Genomic DNA, 23,711 nt, shown 5'->3' with positions numbered 1-23,711 from the left:
GTATATTCTTGCAAACTAATTCATTGTAATTTAATTTGCAATAAGTAGCTTCATCATTACCAAAAAAATATTTATGGAATTGCTATACATATATGGATTAATCACAAACCTGTTTAACAGGTTGAATATAATACCTGTTAAAAAGGTTATACACAGCTGTTATAAACAGGTTATATTACAATACAGATTATATATAAACTTGTTATGATATATACACTTTATGTTATAACTCTCATATAAAACTGTTTTACACAGTTGTTATAAAAATGTTTTACATACAACTGTTATATTATTATACATGGTATATAAATCTGTTACAAAGATGTGATAAAATAGTTAAAAGTATATAGCTTTTATAAACAGTTTTTACATAAAACTGTCTAACATTACATAGTACTGTCATATTATGTATATGATTCATACACAACTGTTTAATGAAATATTATTAACAGGTGTGAACTGTTACATTAAGAACCATTTCAATATACAACTGCTTTGAGCAGTTATTACATACACCGGTTATAAATGGTTTACACTTTATATAATGGCAATAATTACTTGAGCTACTCATTACAAAATCCTCAATAGATTGGTGATATTCTACAATAAATATGCTGTAAATAAGTTGTTATGTTAAAAACAGACAGACCAACATGTGATTTATAATATATATATCTATATATATACATATAATGTATTATATTGCAGTTGTATAGCAAGCAAGACATGCTAAAAGGGCCTGTTAGCCATCAGTATCAAGCATCATTGAGCTAAGCAGCCCTTCTCAGTCACTGCTCTATGCCTTCATACTACCAGAAGAATCAAATGGCTGGGTAAAAAGTATTATAGGTTTACACAAAGGAGTAAGTTTACACTATCATTACATGGCAGACATTACATCAATTGAGACAAGTATTTTATGAAATATTGTGTTATGCCACGCCCTTCACAAAGCATCAACAATTTGGTTATCCATCAGTCAACTCCCAGAATGAATTAGGAATTAAAAACACATTATTAGGAATGAAAACACAAACCGAGTTAAGAATACTGATGTTAATGATTGTCAAAAGGATTATGAATGATTTTAAACTATGAATGCATTTCAATCATCTAGATCTAAAGATCATTTAATATAGACATTATGTAAGTGCAAAGTAAATGTTGGCAAAGCATACTACAGTATGTAAAAGAGAAGATGGGAAGATCTATAGTAATGGTTTCCAAAACACATATACAAACATTGACAGTTGATTCCTACAAGAGGAACTCTACAGGAGTGACAGCATGTAAGGAAGGTTAGACGCTATCTGAACATTAAAAATAAGTAAACACAAACATCAGAGAAAACACTACAATTTCAAAAATGATGCGGCTACATTAAGGGTAAGACTCAATGCAAAAAGAATTGGTTACAAAGATAATGGTAATAATATTTTCAATAGATGTTTAATCGGAAACTGATCCTACTAAAGTCTATACTACGCATTTCGTAAGCATAGGGAATACAGTAACTTATAATTCAATTCTGATTAATAATCACTAATCAAAACATTCAAATGGTAAAGAAGTTAAGTAAGTTGTCTCAAGACAAAAACAGTAGATTGCGAATGAGTGGAGGTTGTGGTCTTGGTATCCTTACCATTTCACCATAATAATTGTCTAAATTTAGGTCAGTATGAGAGTTCAGCTGGAAGTAAATGAATGAAATGTCACAAGAATGAATGCAATTATAGGATGAGTTGGTGTCAACTAAATCTAACTACAATAATAATGATATTATTAGAGAAAAAATCAATAGCAATCAAACATTAACTATAATAATAATAATAACGATAACAATAATAATAAATAATAACGATAACAATAATAATAAATAATAACAATATTAATAATAAAATAATAATCACATTCATAATTTACAAGTAGATATAGTAAAACACTGAAAGACTTGATACTACCCATGGTCATAAGACACCAGGCATGGCATTCCCCTAGAGGACTTGACATTACCTTTTTGATATTAATCTAGGCTTAACAACCCTGAGGACATGACACTGCCTATGGTCCAAATAAACCTAGTCTAACACTCCTCTAGATGTCACAACATTCTCAATGGTCCTAATAAACTTGGCCAAACACTCCCCTAGATGTCACAACATTCTCCATGGTCCTAATAAACCTGCCCTAACACTTCCTGCAGGACATGGCATCATCCATGGTCCTAATAAACCTGGCCAAACACTCCCACTGAGGACATGACACTGCCCATTGTCCTAATAAACCTGGCCTAACACTCTCCTAGATGTCACAACACTGTCCATGGTTCTAATAAACTTTGCCAAATACTTCCCTACATGACATTGTACTCTCCATGGTGCTAATAAACCTAGCCTCCCCAGCAGGACATTGCACTGTCCTAATAAATCTGGTCTAATAGTCCCCCAGAAGTCATGGAACTGCTCATGGTGTTAGTAAACTTGCCTTAATACACCCCTAGAAGACATGACAATGCCTATTGTGGTCTGAGACTCTTTTTGAGGACCTTGGTAATTAACCAGGCATCACATTTTTTATTGGTTCAATGGAGCACCATCAGTAACAGAAGTGGGAATGCGTTTGAGGGCAGAGTGGATGCAAGGTGTACATATCAGGGGTGTAACCTTGTGGAGATTGGGCTGAGGGAGGTAGTAGTTGGTTCTTTCAAATGTTCTATAGTAAATTTAATCCTGTAAATATACTTAATAGCATAGTGCATGGTAGTTCCTAAATCTACTTCTACAAAAGTGATATTAGATTCTGTACAATATACAAGATAGGTGTTTAGATCTAAGGCGTAAAACTGAATAAGGAATAGTTATTAATAATTTCTATTAAGTGAGCAAGTAGGAATTTTTAGATTAATGCATAATTACAGCATATTTATGTTTTTGAACACATTTGTGCAATTGTATTTATTTTTTTATTTATAAAGTTAAGATCAACCTATACTGGTATATATACTTTTGGGTGTCTAAATATGTATCAAACATCCCATTGCTAGTATTGAATAATTAATTTAATAAATATATTTATAGAAAAATGGAAATTTCTCTCTGAAGACATTATTGAAGTAACAATACATAAATTATAACAGAATTGACTAAAAAATAGATGACTATCAGATGACTATCAGTACTTCACAAATGAAACTTCTAAATAATCTTGTACCTTTTAAATTTTTGTTTGTGACTTCCTTACAGACTTACAGTATATACGTACACAGTAACTTCAGAAACTGAATCACACACACAGTACAAAAACAGAACACTTGACATATACATTATTTAGGTCATACTCATGCTCAAATTTCACTCATTTTTTGAATTGAGGTCATACTTATGTTTAATATCTGAGTAGACGTGTACTTGTATACTTCTGAAGTTCATTGGTACCTGGTAAGTGATTCATTAGACTTCGGGTTTAAGTTATATTGTGATTTTGTGTTTTGGGATTTGTTTATATAGCAATTACATTTACATTACTGTTGTTGAATAGTTACTAATTGAAGTTTTTATTTTCTGACATAGGAAGGAAGGGGAGAGGGAGGAAGATTTTTTTAGTAAAATAAATTAAATCATCAATATGGGACAATGTTTTATTATTTGACTACACAACTAATTATTAAAGAAAATAATTAATAGTGTAAATAATATAATTGATTCAAAAAAGATATGCATTCACCATAATGTTTAACTATTGGATGGGTCACTGTGATTTCAAGGTCATAGGGATAAAAGAAACAATTAAACAAGCACTCATTTCCTGATGAAACTCATCTTGTGGTTCAAGGACCTGCATGTGTACTACTACTACTACTACTAATACACATGCTTAACAACCACTAGGGACTCGCTTATTTTTGGAACAAAACATTGGGCTTCAGCTGAAAATAAACTTTGGGATTTGAAACCGATTTGTCTACTCAATTCAAACGCAATATGAAACCACTGAGCATGAGTATAAGTAAATGAAAAATGGAAGAAGAATTGAATTAGAGTTGAGTAGCAAAGCAGATGAGTACCTGTGCAATACTATCATCAAAGTGGTTCATAACCTGTTGCATGGCGTATGCCAATTCCTCCTCTCGTCGACGCACTTCCTCTTCCAAACGTTTCTCTTCTGCAAGGCGTGCAGCTTCTTCTTGTTCTCGCAAACGCTGTTCTTCCTCTCGACGAATCCTGTTAGAAAGTTAGCAAGAAAAATTCAAATATATGCAAATGTAGATTGATTAAGTACAACAAAAAAATTGACGGTTATGGTTATTGTAGAGGTGATGAGGATGATGGTGATAATAAGATGATGATGATAATTATATTCAAGGGGCCAACAAGGATGAAATAATAATGATGATGTTAATAATAATGATGATATATAGCCCTCTTCTTTTTTTGTTTCATATAAAAAGCACCAAAAATATTTAAGAAATAATAATTTTTTTTTATGATTCCCTTAGATAAAACTTAATTTAATTAAAGTATATAAAAATATTAATATTAAACTTATTAATATTATATATATATTCCAAATAAAAAAATAATGCACAACCATCATTAAAAAAAAAACAACAAAAAGGGTATGAAGAACATAGCAACATGAGAGAAGAATAAATACAACTGTAGCATGCAGACAGGAAGTGATTACACTTGCACAGGCGATTCCCAGCAGACAAATACACAAGACTGGCTGCAATATTTAATCATTTTCATCATGGGGATTGAATTTAAGGAAAAATACTGATTTACAATGTCAACATACAGGCATTGGTGAGGCTTTTATCATGAAGATAGAATTGAAGGTGGAGGCTTCCTCAGTTGTATTGTTCACATATTTAAATTTATATTCTTACTGCTTTGCCTAACATATCTATATCTATTTTATTGAGTGACACTTGTTTGTGTGAATAATCAGCTCTGCTATACCACCCTTTTGACTTTTTATTTTATATAAATAAATAAATTACTTATGTACAATGTCAAAATAATATTTCTAATGTATATGAAAAAGAAAGATAAATAATTTTAAAAATGCCCGACTATTTTACTGATAGTGATAATTCTTCATCATAAAAGTAGTATTTTATGAAAACTGCTGTCCTTGGCAAGGCATCATAAGTATACTGAACATAGAGAACTAAGGAAAGAATATATGAATATTCATAACTTGGGAATTCATTATGAGGACATTACAAAGCTAAAATCATTAATAATATGTCAGGTTTATATAGGACATATGGCAAGGTACTACTGTATGTGCTTCACATATTTCATTAAATTAAACAATAGAACACACAAGTAGTGGCCAGGAAGCATGCTGTTATGTTCTCAAAAGAGTATTATTAATATCAAGAACCATTCAAACATACAATATAACCATAGGAGGACCAGACTGCTAGTATATTGCTGCACACAAAAATTTAGGACTAGAAATCTGTCTGTGAATTTTGAAAATGACAGCTGTATACACAATACTTTGATTTATTACCGGCAGGACTATGACAAATTTTAGCATGATACTTTTTCAAAGTAAGAAGCAATAGCGTGGGAGGGTTCACATAGAAACGTTGGCATCAAAGCGTTAGCCTAAGATTTTCCGCAGCAGGTCATCTTGGTTGATTTATTTTTAAAATCAGGACATTTATGGTTTTCAAAAATTAGAAAGGTCCAATTGGCAAGTAATGTATACAATCATATTACCCACCTTAATTCTTCTTCTAGCTTCAGTCTCTCATCTTCAGCCTATGGAAATGAACATATTGATTCAGAAATTGAAATAACTTTTTCACAAAACGAAATCCAAATAATTATAAGCCCAAGAAAGCTTTCTTTGCTTCAATCATGGAGAAAAAATATAAGATGTTGTAAATTCCTGTCACTTCATTGATACTGTTGTAAAACATTGTAAACATTATCACCTTTTTTCTTGCTTTTTCCTCTTCAAGTCGTTTAGCAGCTTCAATTGCTTTTGCTTTCTCTAAAACTCGTTGGCGTTCTTCTTCTGCTCTTTTCTTTTCAGCTTCTTCTTCTTCTGCTTTAATGCGAGCTTCTTCCTCAAGCTGCAAGCAGTAAAGTAATTTCAGTTTAGATGGATGTCAACAAAGCTATAAGTACTAATGCCAGGATGAGTATGGACCAAGTTTAGACCAAGACCCAACACCATACTGAGTATGTACTACTAGATGTGATGTAAAAAACACACCAATGACACCAAGGTCATTTTTAGGGATCAACTGTAATTATACATGGATAAGATAGTATGAGGAGCGACTCATGAAGAATGTGGTGCACACTACTGATGGTTTATACTGTATACTGATATATATGACAAAAATAAAATTCATTATCATAAATATTAAAATTCTTTCGTTCATTCATTCTTTAAATTTTGCAAATGTATTCAAATAATGGTTAAGTACAGGAGACAGAAAATTGCTAATACAAAGTAGGTCATAAGGTTACATATTAAGGGGCAAAGTATCAGGAGTAAAACATGTTGAATCTAATAAAACATTCCCTAACTGAAAATGATGAATGTAAAGGCTGTGTAAAGAGTACAGGCTGTCTAAGGACTACTATCTTTGACATACACTACTGAAAGAAAGCATGTACCTGTATCGCATTTGTCAACAATTGTTCAAGATTACTTAGCCAAAAATATTGTTATTGAAAGATTTTGTAACATTTCTGAGTAAGTTCAAATTAAATTGCATTTGTAAATCAATATCGTAGTGATTTTTTCATGAGTTCAAGTAGAAATTTAGAAAATTTTGTTTCAGTGGCTCTTTACAATTAATCTAAAATTTTTTTTTTTTTAATCCTCTTTTTACTCTCAGGTACCATAAACATATTCTTTTATAAAAAAAATCCTTTAAAGCATTCAGTGCATTTTGGTAAACCTATAGCATTATCATCAATGATTTCATATTATAAATTTAATACAATTTATTTATCAATAATAAATGAAAACACTTATAATCACATGAAATTTAACAATATACATAACATTTTATAATCATAACACTTTAACAATAACAGTCATGTTTAAACAAACTTTTTAAAACATATTTTTTGGTATTTGGTTGTAATGTTTACTTTATATGTTATATGAGGTTGGACTTGGAGGTTAAAGAAAACAGAATAAAGGTAAATTAATTAACTGGTTGTAATGTTGTGATGACTTACTTTAGCTTGTAGCTCCTCTAACTCTCTCAACTTGGCTTCAGCCTTTAATCTCTCCAATTCCCTGCCGGGGAAAAAATATCCATACTCAGTCTCAAAAATAACAGTTTTCTTCACCTTCAAGATACTACGTCTTACCTTCATCTTAATCACATAAAGATAACTAAAAATTAATTAGGAATAAAGGTTGGCAATATATCATAACTAAAAATACCTAAAATCATTCAGAAATACTTCATATTTTTAGGATATCATGAGATGATGATGGGGCAAGGTTGGTATTTTCCATGTCTCGTCATGTTTCACTTTTAAGTTTTAGATTCAACATGACTTGTTATTTCCTGTTGAGAATTTCTGTGAGCTCCATGCAATAACATTTAAAAATCATTTTAGAATTTACAAATCAGGATTGAAACTGAAAATAAAATATTAATTATTCTGACAGAAAGAGCACCACTAATATCATTATCAGTATTGTTATGTGATTTTAGAAGACAACCACACTGGAAATAAGTGCCTTGAGTAATTTTATGTGCTATGTTAGAAATGATTTACTCTGTGTTATTTTATTTCTTGAATATAATTTTTACTGAATATATTTAATTTATCAAAAGGAAATGACACCCTAATTGGTTCTAAAATCCATACCATTTTCATTTTTTATCCCAGAGTTTTAATTCAAAATTAAATTCAAAAATAATTAGCATAAGCTACAGAAATTAATTTATTTATCTTTTATACAATTGAATCAAACTTTGCACTGTGAAATGGCACAACATATTTTCTTACATTCAGATGTTTTCTGTTTGTTTTTAGTTTTCAACTAAAAAAAAAAACTTGAAACAAGCAAAAAGAAAATAAAAGTAAATTAAGTACATCAATGTTTTGAGAAACATGCTCACATATTTAAATAAAAGAAAATTATATGAAAAAACATTAAGTTGGATCAAACAAAAGTATAGCAAACATTAAACACAGCAAGCAACAAAAATACATTGCCATCTATTATTCTATTACAATTTGGAAAACATGAAACATCACAGAACGAAAAATGCATGTAATATGTGTGCTTATAAATTGCGTACCAAGTGATACATGCATGCTTTCATTATCAAGGTAAAAATGAACTTAACATCAATAATAAATGTAATAATAATATAAATAATAATAACCACAATAATGATAATAGTTCAAAGGTTCAATAAATATTTTCCCCATCCTCCAAATATTTTCTCTGTCCCATGATTGTACACACACACACAAATTATTCAGATAAATATCAAAACATTTCAATGTTTCTTGCATCCATATTTATGATGTTGGTCAAGGAAACTGATGGACGATATCAAGTAGAGTTTTAGTTTTGTTTAAAGAAAATGAAATCATTTAAGTATTGAAGAGTTTCCTTTCTTGACATTATCTTAAGTTTAGTTGGAAAAAGCAAAAAGATTCTGTCAAAGTTGAAGATTGCCTTATCCTGAAGGAAAGATCCGGCTGGAAGTATTGCTAACATTGTAATAGTGTAGGAGTGGTCAACTTAATTACTTCCTTATCTGCCAGGAATATTCTACGACTGCATCATAGTCACATGTTTTATGCAAGTTTTATCATGCTCAGTTTCATTTCATGTTACAAAAACAATAAAACAAAGAAAAACTGGGATAAACATAGGACATCCCTCAAATGATTGATACTCAAGTATTACATGGTTTGGTAGGCATAATACTATAGAGGCTTCTATGATCATAAACTGCTAGCCCCTTGGCTCTGACCCCATGTTGGACTTGTTGAACCCTTGCCAGCAATCTTTGGTTGTCTCAGATTATTTAATATAAGTCATATGACTTAATGAATCCAGCTTTACAGTACAGGCATTGACTCAGACTCTCGCTTATACTGTAAGATCATAAGATATATAGATATGGACTATAAATCACTGCTTCTTAAGAACCAAGTTAAGAATGAGTAACAAACTCTGGCTTAAAAAACATTATCTATCTTTTGAGCACAAAACTCTTACAACATTTTAAACCTTACTTGTTCATCTTCTGAAATTCCTAATAAATTAATGTTCTTTTTTGTAATATTAAATATTTTTAGCAAAACATTTGTACTATTATGTGATCAATAATGAAGATATTAAGAGAAAAAAAAAACAATATAGAGTAGGGCCTACACTTATCAATTATATAGTTTAACTGATATTAATATTAAGAAATTATGGAATAAAACTATTGAAGTTTAGTTTTGCACTGTATCTATCTACTGTACAAATATCTCATACCATATCTATCAGTATAAATATTTGGACTTTCAACAATTTTATAAATGTTGAAAATGTAATAATGAATAGGTTTAATTTAAATTTGGTATTTATCCATGCTAAATTAAAGAGTTCTATTAAATTTTGATTTCACTGTTCATTTACACATAAAAAAAAAAATCACGATTTTTTTTTACAAATTAATAGACTTTTATACAATTTAAAATTAAAAAAATTATCTGAAATTGTGAATATATAATAATTATTTATTTACATTCAAATTCAATTAACGTGTCATTGAAAAAGGAATAATTCTAACTCAACAAACTGACTGATTTAATGGCAGACCTGTCACTATTAATTGAAGTATTGCTATGCATCGCACACTTCAAACTGTCAATGCAAATCTCAAGCATTTTAATCTTTTTTTCAGAAACCTCTTGACCTTGTCAACAAAAAAAATCATTATTTTCTTTAAAAATGTGTCAACTTTGCCAACAATATTATTTAAAATCTTTAAAGGACCGGAAGGTAAATTAGATAAAAAAGCCACATACAGTATATATGGAAAAGAGTAAAACATTTAAAACAATGGATGAAGAGTTTGAAAAAGGAAGACTATTTTCAGATGTGTCCTTATTGTCGAATAGTACACATTTCCTAGGTTAACCAGTACAAATGGATAAAGAGTTTGAAAAAGGAAGACTATTTGTAGACATGTTCTTATTGTTGAATAGCAGACATGTTTCCTAGGTTAACCAATATAAATTGATCCTAAGATCACCTTTCCAGACTGTTCGTTTCCTATTTCACGACACCCACAAATACAGACCCATTATGAGAGCTTCAACATATGAAAACATGAATGATGCAAGTAAATTGCAGTATATTTGGCTACCAAGGGAGCAGTAGACCGAAATATTTGAATACTGTACAAGAAGAGAAGTAGACTATGATAATGTCTCTAGGGGGCAGCAGATAATGGAAATCTAGGTGATGATGGTATTATTATATTTTACAGGTCTCTCTCTAATTAAAGACCACTTTTGGGACCGGGGTTTCCATGGTCTTTAGCGATTGGTGCATCGGTTGTGGCTTGGACTCCCAAATCGCTTGTGTCCTTGGGCAAGGCACTTTATCTACAACGGTTGCCTCTCTCCACCCAGGAGTACAAGTGGGTACCTTGTAGGTTTGAACACAACTGTGCTGATTACTAGGTGCAATATTATGGAATTCTCCCCAGGGAGCTGAGTATGTGTTCCATATGTGTTTGATCCAATGACCGGGGTAGTAATGTGAAGCGCTTAGTGGCATTGTGCATGAAGCGCTATATAAGAACGACATATTATTATTATTATTATTATAACAAAGATAAAAGAAATTTTTTAATTTGGGAATAGTGGTCTTTAATTGGAGGTGGTCCTTTATTGAAGGGGTCTTTCATTGGAGGGAGACCTGTATTTGCATTTCAAGAACATTATGTGAGGGAGTTATTTACCTGTCTGTCTATTAAGAAAACACAAGAACTCTTGGCATCTGACTAAAGCTGAACTGAACTAATTTTTATAATTGGTATGTATGCCTTATGACACATCAGTTGACCACAGACATATCTTTAATTATTTTTATTTAGTTATTTGTATAGCGCCTCTACAGATACGAATCGCTTTTGTAATCATCGCAGGAGAGGCAACCCCACCAGGTACCCATTTTACACTACTGGGTGGAGAGAAGCAATACAGATAAAGTGCCTTGCTCAGGGACACAAGCGAACTGCACAGCAAGGGATTGAAACCCCAAGCTCAAGGCTGAGTTAAACCAAACCGTTCCTGCTACGTCAAACCATGGATTGGATTGGATTTATTCGGTGTAAACACCAAGGGTAGCCCAAGAAAGTCTAGAAGAAGACTTATTTCCAGTGGGGTCCTTCTGGAGACAATCCGCAACTTTTTTCCGAAGAGTGTACTGCATTCTTTAATGTGCACATGGGCCATAATGCACACAGGACCAACGGCTTGAAAGACGGTGCTCTATTGTAACTTGTATTTCAGCCCTCTAGCGGAAACACAAGGAGAGGCAACGATGGGAATTGAACCGGGGACCTTGAGATCTCCACAGTTCAGTGCACACACACCAGATTAGCCAACTGAGCTAAGCTGCTCTCACTTCTACAAAAAAAGTCCATCCATCCATTACTAAGAATTACTCAAGTACCCAAGTGGACACCAGCATCTTAAAAATATAGGTTATAAAAAAAATAGCAGAGTATGGTACGATAAAATATTAATCAAATTAAACTACTTACAGAGGTATTAATATATCAGTAAGTTACAATATTAAGATGTAGATTAGTAATTTTAGAGATAAATCAAACAGAATCATTTCCTCCAAAAATTACTAATAAATTCTTAAACAAGTTTTTAATTCCACCAAAAACCTTGAAATGACAGCTGCAACTAAATTTAATTTTTAAAACTAAAACAAAACCTTTTAGTTTACAGCAATACAAATTTCCTCCTTGTATATAATAAAACATGAATTGCACTTAAGTAAATAGTTGCAATATGTTGATGATTAAATCTTATCATTTGTTCACATATATCATACTTTTCTCTCGTTTTAAATACTTGAATTTAATGAGTGCATATTTGCCGATTTCTTTGAGAGATGGTTGTTGATGATTGGCAAAAATCTGAAATTGTTTTGCTTTATAATTTCTTCACCAGCCAAATGCAAAACGTTCCTTGTATATCAGTGGTTCATATTATTAATTATTTCAATTTATTTATTGTATTATATATATTTATATAAATTTATATGTATACAATTACATATATTTTATGTATTATGAAATTCTGTACTCAGACTAACAAATCTGGTAGGGATGGAATATGTTGGAGGCAACCAGGATGTTTTTGTGCTTAAAAAAGAAGAAATTTACTAATAATTAAGAATAATTTTAAGAATGTGCAAATTGAGAAGAAAATTGTGCAACTAAAACAGTGTTTTTTCAAATATTTTACTTTCATTTATAAATCATGCTGTAAATCTACAATTTTTGGTACACCGTATAAATATATAAAATTAGGTTTTTATGGAGAGTTTTATTTAACATTTTATTTTAATTTCAATCATTTGTGTACAAATACACATTATCATATTTGTATATAATTATTAGAGATGTAACATAATTCAATATTCCACATGCAAATGGCACTTAACCTTGAAAATGAACATGAATGGCAAAGATTACACCTGCGTTCCTCAATAAAACATGTGCAGGTCCTTTAAACTCATTTCCTACAAAAATATTGACCTAATATCATATATTACATTTAATCACATAATCATATGCAGATGCAAACATACAAAATAATTTGTCCCTCAAGAAATGCAAGATGTAGTTTGTAACTCATAAATGCTCCAAAGGGCAAGATTACACAGGGTGGGCCTATGTAGCAAAAAGGCAAGACTACATATAGCGTACTGACAGTCGTAGGCACACTGTCGTTTGCCTTTTCTGATTGCTGGGCATAAGTATGGTAGCAAAGAAGCGTATCATTTAAACGTATACTACCCTGTCACAAAAACCACAAAATTGCGTTTGGTATGATAATGGTTTGATAATGAGTTGATATTCCGTCTACTGCTTTTGCATTCTACAATGTACATTGTAAGAAGATCGTATTTGAGTTTATAACTACACAATAGATCGTGAAATATGAAAAAAGGCTGAAATTGAGAACGTTTCCTCCATGGCAGAGCTCTTGTGTCAACTTTATTAAACAGATTAAATTTGAAGGAATGAGTAAGTGAAGTATACTTCTTATTATGGACTTCTATTCTAAAAATGAAATTGACAATTTGTGCGGTCTAGACCAATGATTAAGTTATTTTTGAAATGTTAATAATGTAAGTTCTCATCGTAAGTCTCAATTAAGTAGGTCAGTTGAGACTGAATAATGAATGAAACATCTTGATTGGTCAAAGATAATTAGCAGATATCTAAACTCATCAACAAACATTGTCAATTAGTAAAGCAACTAATAAGTGTTATCTAGAAGACTGATTAGAATGCATTGTCATGGCAGTTTCCTTGCATTAAATAATTCATTTCTGATGAATGTTTTTATCTTAATCTTAAAAAGTATTAAAGAGCATTACATGCTTACAATCTTGAATTAAGTTTATTAACAATAAAAAAAAATAAAAAAAACCATTTCTCCAACTGCATATATTTATCTTTTAACTTAATAAATACATTGTAAAATTTTAAAAAATATTTTCAATATAAAGATGATTTAGGGATTATTGTTTTAAAAACTACACTATTAAAGTTCTCAATTATCTCTGGATTCTTGCTGTTTTTCTTGAGTATTAATATTGATGTTTCATATCCATTTAGGCAATAAAAATTTCAGGCAAATTCCAGAGTGTTAGATTGTTATGGGCATGCATACTATTTTAAACAAATAATACAGATTTTAGTCATAACACTCCAAAACAAAAAGCAGTCCACATGCATATAAATACACCCCAACCCAAATGCAGCTTATTTGAAAAAAAACAAACAAACAAACCTTTATGCCCCAGCATACCACTACCAGTATCACTACCATCAACACCACCAAATACCACTGCCATTACCATTTACACCACCACATAATATTATTACTACTACCATTACCAATACTACCACATACCACAATCACCACCTCTAACATTATCAATACAATTACCAACACTAATTACATGCTACTAACATCACCAATACCACAATATCACCACACGTTACTACCACCACCACCACACTACAAATACCACTGCCACCAGCAAACTAAAGTAGCAATGCTTTTTATTTTTTCCGCCTTTAATGACTATAAACTACACAGATCAGCGACTTTCTGCCACAAGGTTTGTGTAATGTGAGAGTACACCCACTTGGCAACATGCTAGATGCAAGATGCTGACTTTGTACCTGTCCCAGTAGTAGGAATTAAGAGATGATTTACAGATGATGCTTAATAACACACCATGGATAGATATAGATTGATAGTACATAGACTGAGAGACAGACAGGTTGGTAAGATGTAGATAATAGATAGTGAGGTTGATAGAGGTAGATAGATGGAAATATAAATTTATATTATTGATATGTATAGATAGATCTATAGTCGTTAGTTTATGTAAATACTCACCGTAGAATCCTACGACCGAAGAGTTAGGCATATTAGAGGCGATGGAATGGAAGGAGCTGTGTTAGTGGCCACCGAAGTTCAGACATGACTATTGTATGATTGATGTCAGATGCTACTAACATCATGTGTGCTACATACATGGTATTCAAATGACAACTAGAATTTATTATTTTCTCTTTTTCCTAAAATACGATGTTACTAGAGTTTACCCACCTACCCACCTACCAAGTGGTTCTTAAACTAAATTCTATAAGAAATGGAAGCATATTGTCTGGAATTTGATATTTACTTAAAACTAAGAAAATATAAAATACATAGAAACATATTAGTTTCCAATAAGTTGATTAAAAAAAGAGAGGTGACAGATTGACAAACCCTTAAAGTCAAGTTATTCTACTGGCAATGGTAGATTGATTTTGAAACATGTCTAAAATCCAAACATTATGCTTACACATTCCATTATCAAAATGTCCATGAGAGGTGCTGGGACAATGCGGATACATTCCCAGTCCTCAATCAAATACCACTATGTGGATAAGAGAAGGCAGATTCAGAAGGGGAGATGATGATATGAAAGAGAGCAAAGGAAATTTCAATGCAATGTGTGTTGCAGGATTTGTGAATCTGGGAAGTTTGTTCAAACATGAGTCCTATAAGATATATCCTATAGGATCCATGAGCCAATTAAACAACATTTAAAAACAATACAAAAATTAATTTGATACAGTACTAAAAAAATTGGATGTAACTTATTAACAACTTCACAGAAATAACACATCACTGGGATAACTGAGATTTCAATTTTGACTTCTTATTTTTTCTGACAAGAACAAAAATATTCCATGAAAACCCACCTTTGCTCTTCCTCAGCTCTTTTTCTTTCTTCTTCACGTTTTCTCTCCTCTTCCAGTCTGCGTTCCTCCATCATTACCTGGAAGAGTTGGCGAGCTTTGCGACCTCTTTCATACCTTTGTAGCGTAATGGTGGCATCTTTAAGGTTAAGGAATCGACGTCGTTGTCTGTGCATCTGTGATTCAAGGTAACAATCAAGTAAGTCACAGTATCCGCCTACGCTCTCTTCTATCAAAATCATGTTTATTCTATTTCACAGTAAAATGAAAGATTTTAAAACAAATTTAGACTTTGTGGTTGTTGACTCCCTAAATCCCAACCAAAGCCGCTATCCATCTGATCATCACAACCTCCTAGATAAATATGCTTGCTTACTTCAAGCCAAACGGCATAAACTACGAAACCATTTGAAAGTGTTACCGAAGCGATAGTTGTGTGGAAGTTATTTATATTAGCCGATTTCCTGACTATGTATGAAGTTTCAGAACATTGCCGCATCAACTAACTTGAGGCAAGTTGATTGGTCAATGACCTCCTTGGTGTTTTGTAATTGCCTGCAAGGGCTTCAAGCTTTTTAATAAAATAACATTATTAGTTAATAATTTGTAATACAATTATAACGGATAGCTATGAAGAAAGCCAAGAATAATAATTGTATTTGTTAGAGAATTTTTTTTGTTAGAATTTTAATGTTTTGAGACAAATAAATGAAATGAGAATTGAATTTTATGTATTTCATCAATAAAAAAAATGTATAAATCAATAAACGTATGTGAGATTAATACTACAGTAGCTTTGGTTGACTTTATTTATTCATTTAGGGCCAATGACCTACAAATACTGCACGGAAATAAACATGTAAGTAATTAACAAAAATAACTATTTTACCTAAAAATAGACGAGTGCTTCATTACTAGGAGACTGGCTTTTTATCGTACAATCAATATAAATAATAAGTTTATAAATTTTGAATATTTAAAATATTATGATCCTAAAAATTGTAAACCCTAAATAATTAACATGGTTCTATCTGATACAGTAATTTATAGTTTTAAAGTTTGTTTAAATGAGCAATGTTTGTGTGTAGAACTGACCTTGGCATAGCGTACCTGGTAAAACATAATGAGGCATAATCTAAACAAACTCAACTTCCTTAAAACGTCCCAATACACTCACTGATTGCATGAATCATTAAAAAAATGATAATTATCTCAATAATAAACTTAATTTGTCATCTTCCCTAACATGCTGACCACAATTGTTGTTAAACATCTCACTCTGTAATATGACAAGTTGGCATGAGTGTAGCCTGAATCTAGGAGAATGATGTGGCATGTGTGTAGGCCCTATCTAGGAGCATGATGTCACCAGATAAAATACATCTCTATGATGTCATCATGTGAACTTGAAACCAAATGAATACTTCAAATAGTAAAGAAATCAATACACTTTCTTATGTTTAATATAAATTATAGTAAAAATTATAGTAAAATATAATTATAGTATTCTGAAAATTGTTTTTGTACAAGTATAGCTCAGTGGCGCATCTAGGAAATTACAATAGAGGGGGGGCTTGGGGAAGGACTGTTGACAAATGGAGTCTACACTACCTCATCCCCACCATGGTTGGGGCTGAGGCAACAAAATTTATGATTATGGGACCTCTAGATGGCCGGAAATGGCACTATCAGACTTAAAATTTGAAAATAATTATTTTTTCTAAAATTGTTTACAATTTTGAAAAATTTAGGGGGCCTGGCCAGCTGGGCCCCCATTAAATCCGCCTCTCCAGCTAACTAGGTTCTATACAAGTAGAGCTAACCAGGTTATGTACAAGTGTAGCTAACTAGGTTATGCACAAGTATTTATTAGCTAACCGAGTTATAAACAAGCAGTGGCAGCGCCAGTGGGGGGCAGAGGGACTTAAGCCCCCCATCGGTCTGGTCATGGTCATGCCCCTTCCCCCTATCGGCCAAAAAAAATATGCCTAGTTTTCCCATCCCACCCATTTCCGGCCATCTAGAAGTCTCAATTTAAAAAAAAAAAAAAAATCTTGTTTTGGAAGGGGACACCCCTTCTAATACCCACCCCTGGCTCTGGCCTTCGGCCCTCAAATAACGCTGAGCGCTATAGTTATACCCATAAATACTATTCCCCCCCTTAGCATCCCCATTTGGACATCTTAGCCCCCTCCCCATAAATTATATCCTAGAGCCACCACTGTATACAAGTACAGCTAACCAGGTCATGTATGAGTATAGCTAACTATGTTATGCTGCTGCTAAGATGCTGTTCAATAGAATTGATGTGGGTCAACAAATATGTAAATGAAATCTTATATATAATACTGGTTATTTCATATTTTACTCTAGCCATGACAATATTTATATTGATTCATCTTTCAGCACTAAAAAACCCTCTGCAATGCTACAAAAATTAGTTCCCTAAATTTTAGCTTTGCCAGATCAAAAACAGGAAAGTTAAGTTGAAATCTGTAGCAGCAAGCTTACGAGCTACGCGATGACTAAGTATATTTTGTTTTCATTTAATCAATTATTGCTGCGGAAGTTAGAAAAAGACTGTGCCAATACAAGTCGAATTACTTCAATTAACAATCTCTCCTAATTAAGTAATAACAAACAGATATCACATCTTACAAATGTAAATTTTTGACAATATTCAAAGATTATTGTCAACTAAACTATTAATCATGGAATTCTTTTCTTTGGGTGGTCCTGGTACAGATTCAACCTATTATTAAGGAAAACAAAATTAGCGATTTCACTTCAATTTATTTGTCGGAAATATTTCTGGCTCTAATTGGAATCAATATTAAGTTATTTGCATATGGCGTCTTGAATAATCTTGATTAAAATTGAAATGAGCCTCTGTGAATAAATTATTTATATTCTATTAACTTTCATCACTTGGAATACAGTAATTTTATTATCGATTTATTTTTAATGTTATATTTACTATTAAAGTTAGAGACTTTATTGTACACAATATTAAAGTAAGTTAGTATTGTTTGTATTTTGCCAAGTAACAGATGCATGTTTCTCTTTTCTTTGAGTACCCCCTTAAATTGGCTGGTAACCAACTTTAGAAATTAACAAAACCAAATTTATTACATCATAATTCCTGATGATGATATTAAAGGTCTGCATAATACTTAATCAAATGACATGTCTTACTTTATTTGGAGATGCCTTTATACTGAATAAATAATAACTTGTTTGTGTTTTTAAATCTGCAACCTCTATGTTTTTAAATACATGACTGAAAATTTATTATTGATTTAACATGAATTGTACTTTTAGAGTGATTTTTAAAACAACAACTGCTTTCATTCTACACTACTTGGGCACACCTATATTTGAACTGGATATTAGAATGTATGTAGAAATGATACTCTCTACACACAAATTCAAGGCATCTGATGACAGTATCTGCTGCAACATTTTCTACACGTTGATAGTTATGTTGATCTGAGCATGATTTGAGCATGTTCCAGGTATCTGGAACCTTCATGCTAAGCCTTATGCAGTAGCAAAGCTCTCTCCTATGCAGTACCAGTTACCCTTATCCTAAAGCCTTGAGCAATATCTAGTCAATGCCTAACTTGTCAATTCACTCCGTATGGCTTTGCTTGGAAAAGTGCCAGAGGATTGAGTACTGGAAGAGCATTTGTTTCCTGTAGTCGGCAAATTATACATCCTAAATTCAACTACCTCATTTTCGGTTCATACTCATAAGGACAAAATCTCATTCAACAAAATATATATTTCTGATTTATACCTTTAAATTTTAATTAATTTTTTTAAGTATTTTTGACAATATAATATATTAGAAACATATCAATGGCATTGACCTAGATTAGTATTTTTTAATCTCTTTTTTTTGGTTTCATTTCACACCCAACAGCAACATACACATTTCATATACAAAGCACTGAATATGAGGCTTAAACACAGTTGTCTAGTTGCGAGCAAAAACCCAGATTTGAAGGAAGTACCTGGAATACCTGGACCAGTAAGCTGGAGCACCTCTGTTTGTTTTCATAAGTTATTCGCTTCACTGGAGTTGTACCCTCTCAAACAAAATTGAATAAAATAAAGCCATGATATTATATGATTATTTCATTATTTTGGTTGTCTGTGTTTGTTTTAAGTGACTTACCCTCCAGTACTTTTGCACAAAGACAATCTTAGCAATAGTGATCTTGTATGCTTTCCTGAAATTCAATAGTTTAAAAATATATATCATCAGAATTAATTATTTAATAATAATAATAATAATAATAATAATAATATGTTGGAGAATCAATCTTTTTCTTTTCTAGCTGGTGGTGAACAACAATATACAAAGTTCAACAACAACAAACTCATTATATCAACACTTTTATGTATTACAAAAATATAATATTTACAAATTTTAGCAACTCAATTTTTTCAACAGATTTTTAGGGTTTTCTTCTACCTCAAGCAGTGCTTACAGTTTTCCCCTATCTATTACTGTGTCAATTTATATGCATGCATGTATAAATAAATACATAAATAGATATATGATGAAAAAATTACTTCATCATTTCTTATCAAATTTAAAACACTATCAACATTTTTTGCTAGTCATCCTCGTCTAATTTTTAGAGGAATATGGTGCAATGGATTGCTAACTTATTAGCAAATCCCAAGGGGCCACTTGGAAGTAGGACCCTCGTCTTCAGTTGAAGGTGAGGTTTTGTGATCTTTTTCTGGCTACAAATGGATTAATGTAGCGCCAACTGAATTTTTAGTCTACACAGCAGTGTTTAGAATTGTATTCAAATATAACAAGTAAAACATTGCCAACATTTTTCAGCCATGGTCAGTAAATATAATGCAGCCCCAAAGACTATAAATCAAAACAATAGCCATTAGGGCTACAGCCTGTGAAATAAATATATTGTTAGACAAGAAACTGCTAATGCATTATTTTTATAAAAAATGAAAACCAATTTATTTAATAAATTAACACATTTTAAATTATGTATTAAAACACAATATGCAAGCATTTTTTGCCAAAAAACAACACCTTTTTAATAACTACTGTGATAATTTATTGAAATAACTTTTTAAACTATGGTTAAAAATAAATCTTACTACAATTTTGAATAGTAATAAACAAGTTTAAAGGTTTAGGTTTATCATAAGACTACATGCCAAACATATAATATTATTAATAGTTATCTGTTTTCCTTATTAACGACAATTGGGAAAATGTTTTCCTGATGTAGAGCATCTCTTGAGTATATAGGTCTGACTGAAGTAGGCTAACACAGCTAAAGTAAGAATATATCTTTAATAATTGGTAATTATAATTTCTAATTTATTACTAATACTTGTACACTGATACAGTTGTCTCTATTTAATATTTATATTTCGATATATTAAGTATATAATAATTTATATAATTTATAAATGTATATAAATAGCTACTGATTGATATATAACACACATTTTTCGAAAGAGAAAGTATATAAAACAACAACAGGAACGTAGGGAGGCAAACTTGTTCTATCTTGGAGTCTATTTTGTGAAAACAAAACAATTACTTACTCTCCCAGAAAACAATCCAAATTAACAACAAATAATGTGAAACACCTTTGCAGCTGATTCTTATTAAGCAGTTAAACAAACAGATTCGTTGACACAATTAACAAATACAAGAACACTCATGATATATTAGATTCTGATAGCTTTCATCACTACCACGACTTAACATGATTGTCATTAATTATCTTCTTAGCTTTCATGATTGTGCAATTTCTTTTAAAACACTAATTATTACTTTTGTAGATTCTTAAAAAAACACCTTGAGAAAATGTTTATTGTAGAAGATGCTATGGAAATGACGGCCCATTATCATTAATGGAGGGTAAACATATATTTATTTATATACAAACCAACAGCGAAAATAAGAATCACCACTTACAGGATTGCAAATCTGTTGCCATGTATAGCAACCGGGTCTACTCTACACCCTTAGACACAAGCAGGTGTTACCCTGGGAAAGGGACCTTAAGCTAACCTTTGACCCACTTGAATGTATATTCAAGAGCTACTCTACACATTTAGTCACGGTGTGCACTACTTTTCAGCATTAACACAAGTGTTATACTCTGGAATTTCGTAATGTCTAGGTGTAAGTATTGAGCTATAAAAATCCTAGCTTCCAATCAAAAATTAGAATACTAATGAACATGTAACATAGTTAATGCTGTTCATTATTCTTGTGAGTTACACAGATGTTTTATTGGGTTTGGTTTGGTATTCTATCAAGGGGCTGAGAACGATCTATCAACATATAAGTGATCAGCCTGCAAAGGAAACTGGTTCTTAGCACTTCAATTACATATGATAAGAATTCTAAGTAGACCTGGCAATATCATCAAAATTAAAAGGTTTTCTTTTTTGTCAAAGCACAATCCATCTAGGGTAGCAAAATTTTACACGCACGAATCACGTTTTATCATTCACACCTACAAATCAAATTAGTGTTTGATAAGTTAAGACATGTAATTTGTCTTTCCTGTTTCTGTCATTTCAACGTTAATTGTACTTACGACAACACTTTTTCTTCATGGATTTATCTCGCTAGCTACCATAGACCAATATAAAACATACTTTAAATATATGACAGAAACTGACAATACTGATCATTTTAAAATCCTAGAATCAAGCACTTTGATAAGTAATTTAATTTCTTGTACACACCGTATTCTACACTGTGCCTAAATATTGAAGTTCATAAACCAAAATGCTGACAGACTATAAAGGAGACGGTTCATGATATTGGGAGCTGAACTCCCAGTGCAATACATCTCGGAATGTTTATTCACAGCATAATATATGTTATATGACTGATTAATCACTGCCCTACCCTATACCATATAATAAGACTACCCTTCCCTTATGTACCCAAACCTATGTAATTACCATATGTGGCAAAGACAAGCCAAACCAGTTACTTGTTGCAAAAATTGATTTTGAGTTATTAAACAGTTGTTTAAAGAACAATATATGAGAAATCAGCCTTCAGGCATTTCTCATGCACAAACAATTATCAAATCCTTAAAAAGTGTTGTTTTAACATTGAAAAAGGGGGAAATAACAGCATAGCATGATGTTATAGATATATAAAGGTTCGTTTAGTGCAAAAAAATAGATTTTTAAAAACTTGACATTCTAGCATGTCTTGGCCATTTTCTCTGAAACACGATTTGCGACAAGTGACTGGTTTGGCTTGTCTTTGCCACATGTCTTAAAAGAGGCTTTCAAATGGCTTTTTAAATGTAAAATATATCTGAAGAGCCTTAACATTACAAGAATTAAACAACATTACAAGAGCTAGACTATCACTTAACACCAGATGGCTAGCTCCAAATAGTTATTCAGACACTAACAGTGGAAATGGATAATGCATAATGAGTTTCCTGAAAAGCATTACAGTTTATGTGTAATAAAGTTAGATTGAATAAACCTTTCCGTATAGACTATGTAAGATAAGTTTTCAGCTTATTAACTTCTCACTCTATTCTGGCAGGTTTGATAACATTTACTGCATTGTAGAGGGCACACTTCATTAATTGTCTTTTAACTATATATTCCTAAATTTATTTATTTTTATTTATTTATTGCAGCTTTCCTTAAAAGTAGATATTTATTGATCTCCAAAAACTAAACTAATTATAAACTACCAAATTACAGTGGTTGTGCAGGTATATATGAGAAGACAGCAAAAAACCTGTCTATTCCAACATACTTGCACTAAAAATTTGTTTTCCCCTAAATAATCAGAGATTAAAAAAAAATCAATAGAAAAAATTCAAAGGTTCATTTGTTAACATGTTCAATAATAAATAATCATATTCAACAATAAATAATGTGCAAACAGCTACCTACCTAGCCCTGTAGCCTTTGTAGCAAGCCTTTATTTTAGTGACAAACTTCTCGACCTTCTCAGCACGGTCTCTCTCCAACTTTATCTCCAGGTCCTCCTTCAGGAATACCTTAGTCTTGCCAACTTGCCATTTCTGATTGTTCTCATCATACTTAGTAAGCAGAGCAATACACTTATGCTGGGAGTGTGATGAAGATAATTCTCTGCCTATCAATGGACTATACCTAATAAAGCAGATAC

At 31.6% G+C, this 23,711-nt stretch overlaps 1 protein-coding gene across 10 annotated transcripts in view; it reads right to left on the bottom strand.

Moving 5' to 3' along the window:
* LOC117106798 (unconventional myosin-X-like) overlaps positions 1 to 23,711 on the bottom strand; it is a 101,685-nt gene that overhangs the window by 23,102 nt on the left and 54,872 nt on the right. For 6 of the 10 annotated variants that reach the window (XM_033248240.1, XM_033248244.1, XM_033248247.1 and 3 more), the window contains 9 exons: positions 23,474 to 23,695; positions 19,710 to 19,764; positions 15,533 to 15,705; positions 14,679 to 14,687; positions 7,221 to 7,281; positions 5,954 to 6,094; positions 5,740 to 5,777; positions 4,064 to 4,220; positions 1,643 to 1,690 (listed from right to left, as the gene is read on the bottom strand). In XM_033248240.1, coding sequence (XP_033104131.1) covers positions 1,643 to 1,690; positions 4,064 to 4,220; positions 5,740 to 5,777; positions 5,954 to 6,094; positions 7,221 to 7,281; positions 14,679 to 14,687; positions 15,533 to 15,705; positions 19,710 to 19,764; positions 23,474 to 23,695 — 904 coding nt within the window. The remainder of the gene's footprint in view (positions 1 to 1,642; positions 1,691 to 4,063; positions 4,221 to 5,739; positions 5,778 to 5,953; positions 6,095 to 7,220; positions 7,282 to 14,678; positions 14,688 to 15,532; positions 15,706 to 19,709; positions 19,765 to 23,473; positions 23,696 to 23,711) is intronic. The other 4 variants (XM_033248245.1, XM_033248250.1, XM_033248246.1 and 1 more) reach the window with 3 other exon arrangements.

The sequence above is a fragment of the Anneissia japonica genome, unplaced genomic scaffold, assembly GCF_011630105.1.
Source record: "Anneissia japonica isolate Jap-2015-1 unplaced genomic scaffold, ASM1163010v1 scaffold2471_len1564793_cov202, whole genome shotgun sequence".
Lineage (NCBI taxonomy): Eukaryota > Metazoa > Echinodermata > Crinoidea > Comatulida > Comatulidae > Anneissia > Anneissia japonica.
The sequence above is the reverse complement of the archived record's forward strand: the minus strand, read 5'-3'. Positions and strand labels throughout refer to the sequence as shown.